This window comes from Bos grunniens, chromosome 5 (genome assembly GCF_055505025.1).
Source record: "Bos grunniens cultivar Pamir isolate PY7600 chromosome 5, Bosgru_T2T1.0, whole genome shotgun sequence".
Taxonomy (NCBI): domain Eukaryota; kingdom Metazoa; phylum Chordata; class Mammalia; order Artiodactyla; family Bovidae; genus Bos; species Bos grunniens.
In genome coordinates this window covers 107,614,285-107,633,803 of record NC_141169.1, presented here as the reverse complement: position 1 = coordinate 107,633,803, position 19,519 = coordinate 107,614,285, and the positions used below count along the sequence as shown (strand labels likewise).

At 50.7% G+C, this 19,519-nt stretch overlaps 1 protein-coding gene across 4 annotated transcripts in view; it reads right to left on the bottom strand.

The window, feature by feature from the left end:
- Positions 1-4,160: 4,160 nt before the first annotated feature.
- Positions 4,161-19,519, bottom strand: part of CRACR2A (calcium release activated channel regulator 2A) — a 156,575-nt gene continuing 141,216 nt past the window's right edge. For all 4 annotated transcript variants that reach the window (XM_086404262.1, XM_086404261.1, XM_086404263.1 and 1 more), the window contains 3 exons: positions 12,730-12,831; positions 10,023-10,099; positions 4,161-8,284 (listed from right to left, as the gene is read on the bottom strand). In XM_086404262.1, the coding sequence (XP_086260388.1) occupies positions 8,200-8,284; positions 10,023-10,099; positions 12,730-12,831 (264 nt within the window). In that variant the 3' untranslated portion in view covers positions 4,161-8,199. The remainder of the gene's footprint in view (positions 8,285-10,022; positions 10,100-12,729; positions 12,832-19,519) is intronic.

Here is a 19,519-nt window from a genome sequence, read left to right as displayed (position 1 = left end):
CAGGCGGATTCTTTACCATCTGAGCCACCATCAAGGAACCTCAAAATTTAACCCATAAATCTCTGCAAAGCCAAAATATTTCTTGGTGCTAAGTGAACATATTCCATGCTGTAAGAATGCATATTTCCTGATGTGACAAAATTCCAGGAAAGACAAAAGACTTTGCCATTCCTTTTTTTTGTCATTCAACAAACTCTGGCCCCTATTTTGGGGCCAGGTTATGCCTACTGTTGGGATTTGGGGTATGGGAATCCCCTTATCCCAGGAGCTATCTCCAGAGGGAGAAGTCAAACTCCTAAAAAGAAGGGTGTGCTCGGGTGGGCAAGGGCAACGAGGCTGGCAGAGTGGGCTGGGGTGGGGTTGGCTCCAGGTCCTTGGGGGAGGGGAGCTGGGATCATTGTCATGGTGTTTTTACAACATACTAATATACAGTCGAGAGTTTCTAGGTCTTTCCTCCCCTTGGAGCCCTGACACTCAAGGGCTGTCAGCAAGCTTCTTCCCTCTCCTGATCCCCCATCTCCTGACACAGCCTGAAACAAACATCATGTGTCTTAGAGCCTTGGTGGTTGGCACTGGAGAGAACCAAGATTTCACCCATTCATGGAACATAAACGTTTGTGAAAGAGGTTGTTCAAAAAATGTATCGCAGAAAAATATACATAATGTACATTTACAGTTTTAACCATCTTCAAATATACAATCCTGAAGCATTGATTAGCACATCCACAGCAGTACATGCAGCCATCCTTCCCTACCCTCCAAGGCCAGAACTTGGGCCTCATCGCAGAGTGCAAGTGTTTCATAAACCATGCCGGTGAAGATGGTTCTATCTGGAGTGTGGTATTGATATCTAAAATCTTAAATCCACCCATCCACCCAACCAGTGTCTGTTGCATGCCAGTTTCTAATAAATACAAAAGGGACTGAGACCTGAGCCCTGCAGGCAGTGTGGAGGGGGGAGCCTGGAGTCTGGATTCCGCTCCCAGTCCACTGTCCACGGAGGGCAGGAAGACACAGAGAGTTCTGTTCTGGGACGGCATCTCTAGCTTGGAGATATGTAGGGTTTCCTTATTCTATTTGCCCAGAGACACAAGCAATGCTCTTACCCGAGACCCCAGCTTCTCCCAGTTACCCAGGCATGTGAGATTTCTCTCTTTCCTATTGTGTTTTGTTCTGATCTCTTCACGAGAGACAGAGGTAATAACTAACATTTGTCTGGAACTTTTTGGTTGACTAAGCACTGTCCCCAAGAGTTCTCTTTTGACCCGTCCATGCCTGGTGAGTGTAGCTGGGCAGAGAGAACTCTTTTACAGCCTGGGAAGCTGGGGCTCAGAGCAGCAAGTGGGTCCAGATTCTGCCCACGGCCACACACACATCTGCAGGTCCGCACTCTGCACAGGTCTTTAGAGGAAGTGTTTGGGAGGGGACTGTCTGGGTGAAGGTGGCTGGTTCCACACAAGGAAAGAAGAGGGCCAGCAGGGAAGCATCTTTTAATGCTCAGAGGCACAAAGCCCAAGTCAAATTGAGCTGTCGAGCTGCCTGTGGGTCATGGATGACTGCCAGCGGGAGCCGGGGCAGCTCAGGGCAATGAGATGGACGCTCTGATGGGCCGCACAGAGACTGAAAGGCAATCAGACCTCAGCAGCTGGAACGCTCCTGGACACTTTGTTTTAAAGCTGGAAGCAGCTCCTCACTGGAACTAGCAGGCACACCCATGGGTCTACCAGGCCACAAGGGTCCAGGTGACCAGCTGAGTGACCCACCAGGTGCTCGTGATGCTCTGCTCTCAGCTGGGTCTTTAGGCAAACGCTGCTGGCCAGTGTACCCAACATGAGGCCACAGAGATGGATGTTTGTGCCCTTACTCTGTATAAATGAACACCACACAGTAATTTTACAGAGCAGCCTGGCAACCCTTGGCCAAATGTCGCACCAGCACCCCCATCTTCTGCCCTTGACCTCATGCTACATGTGCTCATCAAACTCCAGTTCCATGGTCACATGATCCAAACTCATTATGAGTCCCCTTGAGTACCACACTTTAATTCTTTTCGAGTCAAAAAAGATTCCATTCTCTCTGTCCATGTTCTTTGGGCATTTTTGATTAGCAGTGCAGAGTTTTTATGTGTATTATTTATTGTTATAGGTCAGATGGATCCAGTCATAATTCATTATAACAGCACAGGCCTCACTGATCCTAGGAGTCCTTATACTTTGAGCAGTGGACTTTCCTGGTGCTGTGACAAGAACCTGCAAAGACCACTTCTGAATCAGAGCCAAAGCCCTGATGAAGTCCAGCCCCCTGAGGGGGTCAGTCCTTGAACCTGACACAGTCCTGCCCATGGATGATAAGCAGCCCAGCCTATTCCAACACTGCTCAGTTTCCACATTGACTTCAGGTCCTCTGCTGAGCACCATATGGCTTCCCAAACCCCATCACTTCTAGGAGGTTCTTCCTATGTAGAGCACTTAGATTAAGTGGCTGCCCTGCATTGTGTGAAGGGTGGAGTTATAATGTTCTTTGTTATTGCCACGGCTGAGGATCAGTATGTCTATTAATAGAAATATTAATAGGAAGTGGGGAGGTTTAGAAAGCTCCCATATCCTGCCAACATCACCATTTCCTCCCCACCGACACACACCCCACAATGAGGAGGGAGGGAATAGCTCATAACTATGGATTTTGGCTGAGTTGGTTGGAATTTGAAGAGCCACTTTCTGTCCCCCAGACTATGGGAAGACAACATGGCAGGACACCTAGGGCCTGTCAGCAACAGGCCACCTACGTCTTGGGTTTTATATGCTTATGTACTGTGATTTCATGATTTGGAAGTAATTAAACTACTTTTTAAATAAGCTTCTGATTTGCAATCTTCCCACACCTGTCCTTTGGGAGTGAAGCTTTGTGGGATGTCTGGATTCCTGGAAGGAAGGGGACAACTATCTGAGGACCCCTGGTCTCTCTTCACTTCCCCAAGGAACTGAACACTTCCTTGAGCATCTCATCTCCATCAGGGTGGCCAGAAGCTCCAGGTGGAGGGGAGGGCTTCTCAGATCCAAACAGCTTCTGATGTTAAGGTCCTCTTCCAATCCAGAAGAGAAGAAAGACCCTGTGCAGGAGGTTCAGGGTGGGGCTAAGGGATGAGGCCAGAGTCCTGGTTATGTTGGGTGAAGTGCAGGAAGGCAGCAGGAGCTGGCAAGCAGAGCTCGACCTGTGCACAGGGCAGATGGCTACCACTGAGAGGTCTTTGAAACTGTCAATCAGCTATCTAAAACATGTTCAAAGACCTACAGGAAGCCATGTCTAAATAACTGAAGGGAAGCATGAGAATAATATCTCACCAAATAGAGAGTATCAATAAAAGACATAAATTATAAAAAAAGAAGCAACCAGAAATTGTGGAGTTGATGAGGACAATAATAAAATTCACTAAAAGTACAGTGAAAAATTGACTAGAGGGTCCTGATAGCATATCTGAGCAGGCAGAAGAAAGAATTAGTGGGCTTGAAGACAAGGCAATTGAGATTATCTGGTCCTAGGAACACAACTTTAAAAAAATAAAGAAAAATGAACAGAACCTCAGAAACCTGTGAGACACCATAAAGCATGCCAATATATGTATAACAGGGCCCTAGAAGGAAGGGAGGGGGTAGAGGGGCAGAAAGACTATTTAAAGAAATAATAACCAAAAACTCCCCAAACTTGTTGAAAGCCATTAATTTATACATTCAAGAAACTCAGCCCAACTGCAAGTAGGATAAACTCAAAGGGGTCTATTGCTAGACCCATAAGAATCAAACTATTGAAAGACAAAGAGCTTTGAAAGCAGCAAGAAACAAGCAACTCATCACATACAAATGATCCTTAATAAGATGAACAGCTGGCTTCTCATCAGAAACTATGGTGGCCAGAAACATCGGGATGGTAAAGTCAAAGTAGTGACAGGGAAGAAACACCGTCAATCAAAGGTTCTATATCTGGTCAAACTATCTTTTAAAAGTGAAGGATAAATCAGACATTTCTGGATAAACAAAATTGAGAGTGTATCTGTAGCAGACTTGCCCTACAAAAACTACTACAGAAATAAAGGACACTAAATAGCAACTTCAATCAACATGAAAAAGTAACGAGCACTGGTAAAAAAAAATTACATAAGTAAAGATGATATAAACATATTTTTCATTTGTAACTCCTTTTTTCTGACTTAAAAGGCAACTGCATAAAACAATAAATAAACATCTATGTTGATGGGCATAAAATGTATAAAGATGTAATTTATAATAATAACAACAAAAAGGAGGGTGGAATGGAATTATATAGGAATAAATTTTTTATACTATTGGAATTAAGTCATTATTAATCCAAACTGTAACAAATTGAGATATTAATGGTGACCCTCGGGGCAACCACCAAGAAAACAAATAAATTACACATTGTAGATAAAATTACAAGAGAATTACAGTTGTACACTAGAAAATAACTAACACAAAGGAAGGCAGTAGTGGAGGAATACAGGGACAAAAAAGACACGTGAAATACAGAAACGGCAAAATGGCTGACGTAAATCATACTTTACCCATCACATTAAATATAAACAGATTAAACTCTCCAGTTAAAAGGCAGAGATTGGAAGAAAAGGAAACGTGACTCCATCTACATGCTGTCTACGAGAGACCCACTTTAGGTTCAAGGACACAAATAGGCTGAAGGTAAAAGGACAGAGAAGATATGCCATTCAGGGGATGTATCCACCAAAAGGGCCCGAGTGGCCACACGAACATCAGACAAAACAGTCTCTAGGGCAAAAATCGTGACTAAAGACAAAGAAGCACATTTTATGATGATAGAGGGTCCAACCATCAGGAAGACAAAACAATTATAAACATACAGGAACTTAGAGCCCGAAAGTACATGAAGCAAACTGATCTTTAGGAGGAGAACAGGAGAAGCAGCGCTGTCTTAAATATTTGACCCCATAAACCATTATGGTGCTTAATAGTCTGCTAGGGATTTATTCCTTTGGGTTAAAGTATGCCTTTCTTAGAGTTCTTTGTTAAAATACAGATACGGCCCTGAACACCACGGGCATGAACACCTTAGCTGAAACTGTTTTAAGATCCTTTGGAGTAGGGCTTGCTAGTGACAGAAACCAAGGGTTGAGCCGTCTGTGATGGAGGATGCAGGTGTGGCCTGGAGCAGACCTGGGCGAGGGGAGGCTGGAGGGGCGTCCAAGATTGGGCAGAGGTATGAACACTGGGGAAAGAGCAGGACAGGGCAGAGGAGAGGCGGGAGAGAGCCAGGAGGAACAGAAAAGACCCCAAAGGGGAAATGAGTGCTGGACAAGGAGCAAAGCCACCAGGGTGTTGGTTTGGTGCTGGAGTTCGTGGCCAGAGGCAGCAGCAGACCCGGGAGAGGTCCAAGCAGTCAGAATGGGAGCGGCCAGCATGAGGCCAGAGATGGTGATAAGCACAGGGCATCCCTGGGTAGGCACTGGGAACACAGGGCATCCCTGGGCAGGCACTGGGAGCACAGGGCATCCCTGGGCAGGCACTGGGAGCACCATGGCAGGGAGGGAATGTGGTGGGATGCGGTCTGAGTAGAAAACCAGGAAGCCCCCAGGACAAAGATGGGCAGAGCCAGGAGGTCACACCAGACACGAACTCAGAGTCGAGCAAAGAACCGGACAAGCAGAAACAAAAACAAGGAGGTGTCTGGGAGGCGCCCAGTGACGGGAAGACGCTTAGTGTTGGCTGGTGCTGAATCTGAAACCGAAGCGAGGCAAATGTTCTAGGCAGAAACTCGAGCTTGACAGTGACAGTAGCCCCTGCTTGTCAGCACCTAAGTGTTCCAGGCACGTCACACATGCTGCCTCCCACCGTACCCGAAGCATTCCTAGAGGTCCACGTGGAAACCTCCTGTCCACAGACACATAGGAAACCTGCTTCAGTGACTTGCTCAGAGCTATTCCTGCTGCAAGGGGCTAGAGCTGGGAGGCTTTGCTGCCACCCTGTGCTAGGCTCTGGGCCGGGCTGGTGTTCCAACAGTCTTGCTTTAAAGGAATAGTGGGGTAGGGGGCAACTGAGATCCGGGGGCACGGAAGTTCTCAGAGTCTCTACAAAGTCCCCATACATCATGTTTTCTCAGCTGGGCGTGGAGAAGGGAGCCGCAGAGGCCTGACCACCTTCCTGCCCCTCTCTCTGCCTGGATCCTTGAGGGCTGGTGAGGATTCACCCCATGGGCTGAAAGCCCAGGCACTAGGGTTATCCCACCCTACTTGAAACCCAAGCTAGGGACAAGGGGCTGCAGATAAAGGCACACACACAGACACACAGACATGTCACATACAGACACTGCTGGTGACCATCTCACTAGTGAGACACTGGCAGTACCCTCTCTTAGGGAAAGGACCTCCTGTGAGTCCCCCACACTGGGGCTGGGGGCCAGAGCCCATCAGATGATGAACACAAGCCCTCTGAGCAGGAAGAGCCCCCCAGAGCCCTAATGTTACTGATGCCACGGAGGCCCAGGAGGGAGCAGGACTGCTCAAGGTCCTGGGTCCCTCCTGGCATTCAGTGCTGGCTCTTGTCACCCACCCTCCGGGGGCTCCCAGGTGCCTACAAAGGTGGACGAGAGAGAAAGCCTGAACAAAGGAAGCTGGCGCTTGCCTGTGGCCTGTGGTCTCTGACCCTCTGGCCGATCTGGGCAGGAGGCCATAGGCACACCCTTGGGAGCTCTTGGCCAGTGACTGCCCCCTACCCTGCCCAGCTGGCTGTGTGCAGCTTTCTTGAATCATCTTCTTGGTGGCTTGCAGACTCTTTCTGTCCCCTCCCTTCCTGCATGTCCCAACAGCATGTGGACATCACCCACTCTCCTATGTGGGGCCGGGGTCTAGCCCTAGAATGGTCAGCAGCAGTGATGTTTATTATCTTTGCTTCCAAGTTTCCACTCAGGGTGAGAGTGCCCTTGCCAGCCTCAGATGCTAGTCAGTGATGCTGGAGCACTGCCAAGGGGTGGGACCTCAGAACCCAGCAGAACGGACCACACACCAGCCCAGATCAGTGTCCTTCGTTCAAGTGCCCTGTTCAGGGGCTGTCACAGGGGTGCCAAAGCTGGCAGCTACCCTTTGCTCACTGCTCAGAACCCCCCAAATGTCAACATCACAGCCACACTTGAAAAAAATATAGCTTTCTAGAAAAGTAAAATAAAATGAAATCAGTAACTACAGACCCGATGTTGGGCCTCCTGCCTGCCTGTCAATCTACCCCAATAATCATCAGGTACAATTCTTGAAGAGCTATTTTGAGAAACATTCAGAAAATGGCTTTTACATGGCTCTATGTACCTTGCTGATACCCTCAGACATGGTCACTCTGTTTAGCAGCAGCTGGTTTTGTTGCCCAGGTTTTCTTTTCATCTCCTCGCTGAAGTTAAGCAGTTGGTCAGCCCACTCCCTGACCCCAGCGTACATTTATCACCCAGAGTCCACCCTGAGGAGTCGGGGGAGCAGGTGGCCGGTGGGGAAGAAGGCTGTGGCTTTTGTAAGGCGCAGCTCCAAAGAACCCACAGGGATAAACACAGAGGCCAGGCGGCTGCTGAGAAAAGAGGGGCCCTGAAGCTGGGGAAGGAGCAGGTCCCCTGGGGGTGAGGGTGGAACAGGAAGCAGGTATCTCAGTTTGATGGACTCAGCACCCACGGGCACCTCAAGGCCAATGAAGCACATGCCAAGGGTGTCCACTGGCATCCAGAGAACAGGCTCTGAGGCTGGACTGATCGCCCAGCATTGCCCAGTCCCGTGTCTTTGACCTACAGGAAGCTGCCAGTCTGCCCTGCACAGTTGCCATGGCAACCTCAGTGCCAGGCTCCTAAGGGCAGGGTGGGGAGAAGGGAGGTGGAGAAGGCACGGGGTGGCTTTTCTGGAAAAGCCCATCTGTCCGTTCCCCCAGGAAACCAAGCTGGGGGAGAAGGAAGGATGGTAGCAACACCTGGGTCCAGACAGAGAAGAGAGGGAGAGACCCCGAGACGCCCAGAGAGCAGCTGTCCTTGGGGCTGTGCTTTCCTTCCACAGTGGAGGGGGGCCCATCGCCGATGGAGACTAAGGCCCACTGGGTCTTGGCAGGGGCATCTGCGCAGGAGCCCGTGTGCCGGAGGCAGGGCGGCCCCGTGGCCTCAGGTCCCGGCAGGAGCCCTGCGAGGCGCGTATCAGCCGCAGCAGGCTTTCTTCTTGGCAGGGCGGTCAACCTGAATGGTGTCTTCCTTCACTGTGTCTTCTTGCTCCTTGAGGATCCTGGGGGAGGGGAAGGTGGAGGGTCAGCAGCAGAGGAGCTGCTGGGACAGACCCAGCCTCCCAAGAGCATCAGAGACAGTGTTCCAAGTCTCCCCTGGGCCGGGCACAGGTGCACAACAGTGATTTGTAAAGCTAGAGTTGTAATCAGTATGGATCTTTCACAACACCTCCTCCAGGCAGCCTCCCCTGATGCTCTGGATAATGTAAGTGCCCCTGGTAGCACTTGGGTCCTTCCTCTGTTACAGTCCCATCGCTACTTCTTAGCAGAGAGTGAGACGCTGATGACAGAGACTGTATCCTTTGTCTCTGTGTCTCTGAAGCTTATCATAGTACCCAGCAACCCAGCAGAGGCTCAAACATTATATTTATTGGTTATTAACTTTATGGAGTGGAGAAGGAAATGGCAATCCACTCCAGTACTATTGCCTGGAAAATCCCTTGGACAGAGGAACCTGGTAGGCTACAGTCCATGGGGTTGCAAAGAGTCGGACACGACTGAGCAAGGGCTTCCCATGTGGCCAGAGCTCCAGATTAACTATGAGAGGTGAAGGATCAAAAATAGTGTCAGGGACCTTATCCCTGCTTTATATTCTCCAAGAACTTTCACCGGAAGCATCTCTACCGATTTTCACATAAGAGCAGAGAAGGTAGGATGGATGTTCCCATGTTGGAGGCAAAACCCTGGCAGGCAGGGCAACTTGCCCTGGGAATCAGTGGCAGAGAAAAGCCTAGAGTTTTCCCCACAAATCTCTAGGTCTTTCATATCTCCACAATGTCTCCAGTGCACCAAATAAGTTGTTCTGTGCTCTTAATTATTAAAAAAAATATATATATATATCTTTTAGATGCTCCAGAATGAATACTCAGCATGACATAAGCACTAATCAGTGTCTGCTGGGTGGGTTGATGGATGGGGATGGGTGGATGGACAAATGGATGGCTGGATGGAGGGAGGGAGGGATGGATGGATGGACAAATGGATGGATGGATGGAGGGAGGGAGGGATGGATGGATGGGTGGAGGGAGGGATGGACGGATGGATGGGGGGTGGATGGACGGATGGATGGATGGAGAGATGAAGAGATGAATGGATGGATGGATGGGTTGATGGATGGGTGGGTGGGTGGGTGAGTAGATGGATGGCTGGATGGATGGAGGGATGGAGTGAGGGATGAAGGGATGGACAGAGCAATGGATGGATGCCTAGATAGATGAATGAGTGAATGCCCAAGGATTGAGACTGGGGCCTGTGTGGTCCTGTCTCCTTAGTCTTGGTGTAGGTAGAGGCTCACAGCACCAGTTCTTTGAGCGCTGTCTTCTAGGGCACCTCTGTGTCCCCCATCGCAGCCCCTCTCCTTGGCTCCCCTCCCCCTCCAACAGGAGTCCACAGTATAAGCCAGCTGGCTGCCAACTAATCCTTGGTAAAACATTAGGCAGCATTGAAGGGCCTCTGATCTGACCTTTCCCAAAGCATTTGCATTTAAAAAGAGGATCTCTGGGAAATGGCTGGCAGCCGTTAAGACTCTGAAGACAAAGACTGCGGTGGGGGTGGGGGGGGTGGCGATGGGAGCGGGTGACAGGCAAGGAGGCTCTCTTTTTGTCATGGTGTTTCAGAGGTCTGTTCCTGACCCTGGGGTCCCACACAAAGGCCTAGGGCTCCAGCCCCTCTACCCAGATGGCTCAGACAGACAGAGGGGGTTTAGGACACAGAGACACCAACTGAGTAGCGTCTCATTACCTGGCCAGATGGAGCACAGGCTCTTCCGTGTTGTGACCAGAATAGGCGCTGCATTCGTAGAAGATCAGGTCGTGTTCCTGGAATCAGAGGACAGAGGGCGTGAAGAAGAGTTGTGGGGAGGGGTGGGATGGAGGGAGCCTTGGGTGGGGGGAGAATGCCCGTCTACACCTGCCACACCTTCACTTCCTCGCGAGCCCTCCCTACTCTGTACCAGGCTGAGTTCTGTCCCTCGGGCTCCCTGACGGATGCAGGTTCCGGAACCATCTCCCAGAGGAGCCATAAGAACTTTAAAACAACACAACCTATGCCGCTGCCTTAGTGCTTCACGCTTTCTGGAATTGCTGTCTGGGGTGTACGGGCTCCTTTTTCTTCTCACACCAGCCTGCAATGCAGGCCAAGACTCAGACAGAGGCCAGAGTGGGTGACATCCTTCCTGCTTTACAGGCAGGGAAACTGAGGCTCGAGAGGGTACAAATGGTGGGTGAGCCTGTTCAGGTCTCCGCCGGGCTCCCAGCAGCTCGCTTTCCCTGGCACACGGGCACAGTTATTAATAATTCACATACCAGCTAACGCACACTCCGGCTGCCCGTGCTGTTGGCCCTGGGGTACAGGACCCTGGGGCCACAGGACAACTGTCCGTCACCTCACCAGGCAGAGGGTGGACTGTAAGTGTGGGGACAGGGGGTTTGGCCAAGGCTCATTCTATTCCATTTATCACTCCCATTAACAGGCTTCCTGCTTTGTTAATGACAATGCTAATGGCATCTGGCAGGAGCCCTGGAGGCTGCCACCCTGGGGGACAGGCAGCTGGGTGCAGATGCGTCCATAGCCACAGATCAGGAGGCCCCAAGAATGCTGGTCCAGCTCTGTCCTCTGCCTTCGCCTGGTCTGGTCCCTGCACACCTCTGTCCTGACTCCCCTTCAGTCCATGGAAGGATGAAGGCTCCATGGTGGGGGTGGGGGGAGCACGTAGACCTGGAACTGGAAGACACGATTTGCCCCTTAGCTTCAAGTCCCGACCCCACCACTGAGGACGGGTAATGACGGAACAGATCACTTAACTTCTCCGGGCCTTCTCTTTTTTGCACTTACAGAAAGAAAGAAAGAAAAATAAAACGGAATGATAAAAATACAGATCTGCAGTTCCTTAATCAAACTCCTTGGATCCAGGTGTATTTCGAAATCCAGAATTTTTGTTTTAGAAAGATAATAGTGTTAGTTGCTCAGTTGTGTTTAACTCTTTGCGACCCCATGGACTGTAACCTCTGTCCATGACTTTCTCCAGGCAAGAATACTGCAGTGAGTTGCCATTCCTTTCTCCAGGGGATCTTCCAGACCCAGGGATGAAACCTGGGTCTCCCGCATTGCAGGCAGATTCTTTACCATCTGAGCCACCAGGAAAACCCAGAAATAAGGAGAAGAAAGATAATACTTGTCCATAATATATATTACATAATAGCCTCTGTGGATGTACAACAGCACCCTATAATCAAATATATTACTATTTCTTCAATGAAGCATTTGAATATTCATTCAAAGTGAAGTAAACAAAAACCATAAAAAGTCCCAACCGCAGTCCTGGTCAGGTTCTTCTGACAAATGAAACACAAAAAAACCTTTGTGTTTGGAGCTCTTTGGACCTGGAATTGCGGATGTGGCCCAGGGACATGCAGCTGCCCGCTGACCACACAGCTGCCGGACCTTCCTCCTCCTCCTCCTCCCGTGAATCTCACCCCTGTGCCTGCCTGCCCAGCCCCAGAGGCCATAAGTCCCTGTCTCGAGCAAGCACACCAAGATTTATGGAATCCTGGTGCTGCAGAGCACTAGCTCCACAGACACACGGTTCCTAGAATCTGCTCCAAGGGAAAGCAGGCTGCCAAGAGCGAGCGTGGTTTGTGTTGCTGCCTGATTTCCTTCAAGCCACATTGGTCCTCCGCTTGGGCGAGGGGGCTGGTGCTTATTTTAATGGTCGGCTTTGCAGGGCCTGCCCTGAGTTTGTCTGGAGTCTGCAGCTTGGAGGCTCAGTCTTGGTGGGAAACAGGAATGCTCTAACAGGAAGAACACTCTCCAAGGAAGAGCACATGGCCTGGCGGGGAGTGAGCGCGTCATCTGTGAAGGCGACCAAGTCAAGAAACATGGATGGATGGAACTCAAGGATCGCCTGGGGGACTGAAATAAGGAACCTCCTCCTAGCGGACGGTTTGGGCTTCCCCGATGGCTTTTAGGTAAAAAATCTGCCTGTGTCTCCTGCATCACAGGCAGATTCGGGAGACGAAGGCAGACTGGGGTTTGATCCCTGGGTCGGGAAGATCTCCTGGAGGAGGAAATGGCAACTCATTCCAGTGTTCTTGCCTGGAGAATCCCATGGACAGAGGAGCCTGGTGGCTACAGTCCACGGGGTCATGAGGCGGACATGGCTGAATGCGTGCACAGCTGCAGCCTCTGAAGATTCATAATTCTGAGTTTCAAGGAAGAGGATTTGGGAAATGCCCCACACCCAAGGCAAGTCTGTCTTGCAACCTTGGTTCTCTGCAGAAAATTCCACATGCACAGCAGCTGGACTGCCCCCCGATGCCAGGACACCATCTGGCCCACTTGCTTCCTTCCCAGGGGCCTCTCCAAGAAGGATCCCAGCCCGGCTCTGGGCACATGCATGACCCCCCTGGGGTCCCTCCCCGTCCAGAGAGATGGGATGCTCGCCCCTCACCTTGGCCAGCTGCTCCCCCAGGCCTCGTGGCACTTCCCGCTCTTTCTCATTGTCAATTTTGTTGGCCAGCAGAAGAACAGGAATGCGGTCTCCCACAGCTTCCTGTGGAAAAGATAATCCCCAACTGAGAGATACATCTTTAAGGAGAACCTGGAAGGGCAGGTGAAAACACTGGCTGCAAAGACTCAAAGTGGCTTGCAAACTCTCTGCTGCCACAGAGGTTGGGTGATAAGACAGTCAGCCCAGAGCAGAGAGGGGACCTCAGTCTTTCAGAGCCTTAGTTTGCTGGGCTTCTGTGAGTGCCTGAGGCTGCCTCTGATGCCTCCCAGTCCTCTGTGCAGGGACCCCCCTCCTCCAGCCTGCTCCTCGGGTCCTAGCTGGAGTAGAACGAGGGCACAGCTGATGCTGATAAAATAAGGGTCTGTACACAGTCCCCACGGGCATTCCCAAGTGACCAGATTTGGTCGACATGACCGAATGAACAAGGAGTTACTGTGATGGGCTTAGGAGGTGGTCCAGGGACTATGCTGCCAGCAGTGGCACCTCCGGGGACCTTGAACTTGGCACATTGCTCCTCTAAGGATGGGTCCGGGTCCAACTCATGGTCCTGGGCCCACAGTGCCCAATACATGGCTGTCGTGTGCTTCCCTGGAGGTCACCCCACAGGGATCCCTGTCCTGGGTACCCTGGCTCTGAAGAAGTCCCAATCAGGAAGAATGGGGGCTGGAGCACCCACAGTTCATGGGCCAAAATAACAGGTTAATTCGAGGGCTCAACCCTACTTACTCCTCCAGTAGCTGTGATGTATCAGCTGGGGACTTGCACCCCAGGATCCCTGCACTCCAGGGTCTCTGCACACTGGGGTCCCTGCACTCCAGGGTCCCTGCATCTCAGGTTCCCTACACTCCCAAGCTCTTTGCACCCCAGGTCCCTGCACCCTGGGATCCCTGCCGTCCAGGGTCCTTGCTCCCCAGGGTTCTTACACCCCAGGTTCCCTGCACCCAAGAGTTCCTGCACCCCAAGGGCCCAAGACACACAGAGACTGAGTCAATGCGGTAATGTTCACATTCACTCAGGTTGTTATTTTTGTTCTGTGAGATATTTAATTAGGGGCTTTTCATCATAATTTGGTAACAACTAGTTATTCACTGCAGCTCTGTGTTTCACAAAGTAGAGAGAGCCGTGGGATTCCAGAAGTCAGCCAGTGGTTACAGCGTCACCAACAGTTCAGCTGCCTTACCCTAGACCCGGTCAAGCAAATGTCCACGGTCCCTCCGACAGGACTCCTACAGAAGTTTAAATGTCATCACATTTGAAATGAAGCCTCCCTGGTTCCTCAGTGTACACATTCCTTTTTATTGAAGTTCAGTAGTGAAAAAATTCTCATTGATTAAATGAGAACGTTAGAGCTCAGAGAATCCAAAATAACATCCAGTAAAGTCAGTATTATGAAGACCCATCCTTTAGTATATGGATCACCTTTCTCAAATCTTTGGCTCTAAGTTCTTATTTCCAATGACCTCTGCTACTTTGCTGCTGCTGCTGCTAAGTCGCTTCAGTCGTGTCCAATTCTGTGTGACCCCATAGTCGGCAGTCCACCAGGCTCCCTCGTCTCTGGGATTCTCCAGGCAAGAACACTGGAGTGGGGTGCCACTTCCTTCTTCAAAGCATGAAAGTGAAAAGTGAAAGGGAAGTTGCTCAGTCGTGTCCAACTCTTCTCGACCCCATGGACTGCAGCCCACCAGGCTCCTCTGTCCACGGGATTTTCCAGGCAAGAGTACTGGAGTGGGGTGCCATTTCTTTCTCCAGGGGAGCTTCCCCACCCAGGGACTGAACCCGGGTCTCCTGCATTGGCAGGCGGGTTCTTTACCACTGAGCCACCTGAGAAGCTCCTCTGCTATCTACTGTCTCATTAACCAGAACTCTCTGAAGGCAGTATTTCTGCATATCCATGGTGGGACGAATGATGACTCGAGGCACTCCAGGATCTTAAAGTGTCCTCCGAGACATCGGAAGTAGGTTGACTTGTGCACATGTTGGTGTGTGTGCTGGGCAGGCTCTGCCACATTCCAGGTATCTGTGTGTAAGAAATGCTCATGGCTGCATGCAGGGTCCACCAGACTCCCTCTTAACCAGACTTCAGGGACCAGCAATGCCCCCCAGTCTCACCTGTTTTGTCCCACAGAAACTCTTGCAAACAGTTTTTCACAGAAAAGGAACAAAAGAGGAAGAAGCAGGAAAACGAGCCAAAAGCCTTGTTGTTTGGAGCACATGTGAGAGATATTTGTAGATGGGTGTGTGAGAAATGACTTAAGGCTGCTGGGATTTCTCGATGTGGAAACTCTGTGAAAATAAGAGCATCAGACTTGAAATCGCACGGTGGGATTCTAGCCTGGAGTCTGATATTGTTACTGGAAATGGCTGGTTTTTCTCCCTGGGTCCTGAATGACCAAACGGGATGAGGTAGGAACAGGCAGCCTAGCACCTGCACCACGAGCAGCAGAGCTGCCCCTGAAAAAGGAAAGTGGCCTTCTTTCCTAAAACGATTCCTGGCTGAAAAATAAAAATAAAGATGAAAGAGTTTAGAAGGAGCAGGAGAAAAAAAAAAAAAAAAGCCCAGGCCCCAGCTGGAGTGGTGGTTTCTGCTCTTTGCAGTGTTCTCCTCCTACACAAACTCTCTGGCCCCTCACTTCTCCTCCGTGGGCCCTGTGATGTAGGAGAACTAGGCCTATCTCCAAAGATGCAGCAAAAAAAAAGTCAGAACATACGTAAGGCCACGGCCCGTGCTACCCATCATGGGCAGCCAGGTGTCCTCACTCTGCCCTAGATCCGTCTCCAACATGGGAGGAGTTGGGGCTGGGCTGGGGTCTCAAGGCCCTCTCTGACTTGAACCTCAACACTTGAGCCCTCTGCCTACACTTTATGTCATTCACCTACCTAACTAGCTGCCGGCCTGTCCGTCCACTGCTTGAACAAAGATGCTCCTAATGACCCATCAGATGAAGTGATACTTTCTTTTGAAAGTCCGAGGAACACCTCCTTCGGTGCCTAAGTCTGCAGCCACTCAATGTCTGTGGATGTTTCTATAGATGTTGGTAAGGTCACATGGGGCTTCCCTAGCAGCTCAGATGGTAAAGAATCTGCCTGCAATGCAGGAGACGCAGGTTTGATCCCTGGGTCGGGAAGATCCCCTGCAGGAGGGCATGGCAACCCACTCCAGTATTGTTGCCTGGTGAATTCCGTGGACAGGGGAGCCTGGTGAATTGGAATCCATGGGGTCGCAAAGAGTTGGATACAACTGAGCAACTGTCAATTTCACTTTCACAAAGTCACGAGGGCACCCCAGGTTGGAGGGAAGGAGTGGCCAGCTGGGCACAGTCTCTGGGCAGGCCCTCCAGGCCCTGTCCAGTTCTGCTGCAGCTCTCATGGGACCGCTCCCTCCTCTCTCCCCTCTCTACTCCCTGAGCTGGGAGGTGGGTTTCAGTGCTGGTGTCTATCCTCCCACTGTCCTCAGAAGCCTCTTTCCACCTTCCACCATTCAGTTACTTTTCTCTAAACTTGAACTTCTTGGAAGACAGACTTGTTGAAATTCAAATATTCTCCATCTCTGACTTTAACTTACAGGAACTGTCAACTTGGAGCAAGCTTAGGACATGCAGCTGTTGCATTTGGTTGGTAGCTATGTGTGTGTGTGAGAGAGAGAGAGAGAGAGACAGTGTGTGTGTGTGTGTGTGTGTGTGTGTGTGTTAATACCTATTTGCTGGGAGGCAAGGAAAAGCACTTAGCCAGGCAAGTGCTGTATTTCTCCAGAGGCAGGAAAAAAAAATCTTAACACATTAAAGCACGCAGTTATGCTAAGAACAAAAAAATGACTGCAAAATTATATCTTGGGGGTTTCCATATTTATCCAACCCCCCCACCCTGAAGATGAGTCAAAACAAGATTTATTTGTGTAGTTCGTTCTAAACTGCCAGCACTTTGAGCTCAACTTGGAACATGGGGGAAAAAAATCAAGCTGCTATTTTTGCCAAGTGCTATACATTGTCACCGGCGACAAAGATCACAGAGTGAGAGCCAGCCAGTCGTCCAGGAAGGGAGCGGAGACCTGCAGGGCTATTCTGCTTTGAGGTGGAAGCCGGAAGGGCCAGAAAGACATGAACGTCTATTTCTCAGAAGCAGGTGTAACCAGGGCCATGTGATGAGGGAGGAGCAGAGTGCAGGAGCAGACCTTAGATTCCAGCCCTGGCTGTGCCACCTGACCAGCTGTGGATCCTCTGACAAGTCACTTCTCTCTGCATCTCAGGATTTCTCAGTTATAAGGCAAACAGCCTACATGACATTAATCTCCATGGTTTTATTCCAGCTCAGATTCACTCACTGGTCTTGCTGGTTCATGATTTGGTTCAGATGCTACTTTCTTGATGCACAGGCTTAATGGGACAGAGTTCTGGGGGTGACAGAAAGATCCAAACAAGAAGTTAGTATGCCAGGACTGCGGGCACTGGGGACCAGCAATCTGGATTCAGGAGAAATATCAGCGTATCCGGCTTGTGTTGTTGTTTTCAGTCGCTAAGTCATGTCCGACTCTTTGTAGCACCATGGACTGTAGCCTGCCAGGCTTCTCTGTCCATGGGATTCTCCAGGCAAGAATACTGGAGTGAGTTGCCATGCCCTCCTCTAGGGGATTTTTTCCACCCAGGGATTGAACCCACGTCTCCTGTATTGGCAGGTGGGTTCTTTACCACTGAGCCACCAGGGAAGCCCCACTGGGCTTGTTGTTGGGTCACTAAGTTGTGTCCGACTCTTTTCCACCCCATGAACTGCAGCACACCAAGCTTCCCTGTTCTTCACAATCTCCCGGAGCTTGCTCAAACTCACATCCATTGAGTTGGTGATGCTATCCAACCATCTCATCCTCTGTTGCCCCCTTCTCCTCCTGCCCTCAATCTTTTCCAGCATCAGGGTCTTTTCAAATTAGTCGGCTCTTCACATCAGGTGGCAAAACTATTGGAGCTTCAGCTTTAGCATCAGTCCTTCCAGTCAATGTTCAGGGTTGATTAGGATTGACTGGTGTGATCTTCTTACTCAAGAGTTTTCATTGGGCCTGTACCAAATCCTATTTTCTTGACCTGATTCAGGGACAAAGTTTTCAGACGTCTAGGGTGCTTCACAGTCTAAAAACAGGGCCCTTAGATCCTGTCCAGGTTCTCCTCTAGACTGGACTGGTTAAAGGAGTCCCACGCAGCAGAGATTAGGGTCAGATGAGTCGGGGACGCTGAGGTGGCAGGAACGTCTAACGGCTGCGATTTCCCGTAGGTGCACAAGAAAGGTAAGACGGTGGGAGGATCCTCAGAGTGTGTCTGGGTCCAGCTTTGGCCTCTTCTGCAGGAGGCCTGCGGGCCAGTAAAGGTGGAAGGGGCCTGGGGGTGGCCAGAACACCTCTTAAGGTGGGGCAGAGGCCCCTTTTCTTCACCCAAGGCGTTTGGGTGGGTGAAGATCCTTCCAGCCCAGCTCCTTCCTCTGGGCTGGAAGGATCACTGGGGTCCTCTAGTCCATATGCTCCATCCTGGCGCCCCCAGACAGTCAGGGCCAGCCCCAGTAGAACATGAGGGCCAGAGCATCCCATCCACTCCTTCACTGAGTGACTGGCCCACATTGTAGAGCCAGGCGGTGGCTGAGTTGAGATGGTGACAAGGTCCAAGTGGAGGTCAGGGAACTGCACTCCTCCCCAGCAGCTGTTCCCGCCCCAGGCAACCTCGTCCAGGAGCCAGGCTTTGCCGTGTATAATCTCAGCCCTTTTCTCTGGTACAGCTTTCAGGTTGAGGGGGGATGGGGTGCTGGGAACAGCTGGCCACCATTCACTTAACAATAAGGCTTCCGAACCCGAAGGCTGTTATTAAAGCTCCCGCTCCACCCTCCCTCCTCCGGGCGGGGGGTGCGGGCTGGCGGAGCGCCATGGAAGTTGGAGGTGCACCACCAACACCAACGCTGCTTGTGTTCAGTCCCTCTCCAATCCGAGTAGGTGTCAAGTTTTCATCCATCACCTGACGTCTCTGGTGGCTGGTTGCCAAGGCAGAACAACTTAGCTTTTCAAGAACCTTGAGATCAACTGCATTTCCAATGCCACCGTTCCACGTCCTCAACACACCCCCGCCACCTGACACAGCCTCTGGCACCTGCCCATGAAATCCAGGGCCACCAAATTGGGCCCTCCAGAGTGCCTGGGACATGCTGAGCACACGGGTCACGCCCCTCAAATTCTTGCTGAAGGAGCACAAACGTCTTTGAGAAGGATTTAGAATCTTGCTTCTCAAAGTGGGGTCCCTGGCCCAGCAGCACTGGCTCGTTAGAACTTGCTAGAAATGCAGAATCTGGGGCCCCAGCCCACACCTGCTGACCCAGGATCCGTATTTTAACCCTGTCTCCAGGAGACTATTTATGCACATTAGAGTTTGAGGAGCCACTGGTTTAGGCTGGAAACCACGGCGGCTGAGGATCAAAAGCACCTGGGGGACCTTTGCTTTTGTTGTTGTTCAGATTTCCAGGTTCTGGATCATTCTCTCCAGGAGAGAAGGCCCTGGTGTCTATTTTGGTTGAAAGCTCCATAAGTAATCTTCGCGTTCATTCAGGTTTGGAATCATCTTTTCAAGTTACCTGTACCTTCTGCTCAAAGCTAAAGCAGGAGAATGCAAACCACAAATTACACAGAGAAGGCCCGTCCACACATGGGTAATTCTGAGTTAGCCACAGATGGATCTGCCATTTCAGCTTTGCTTCTGTGGGGGGCTCT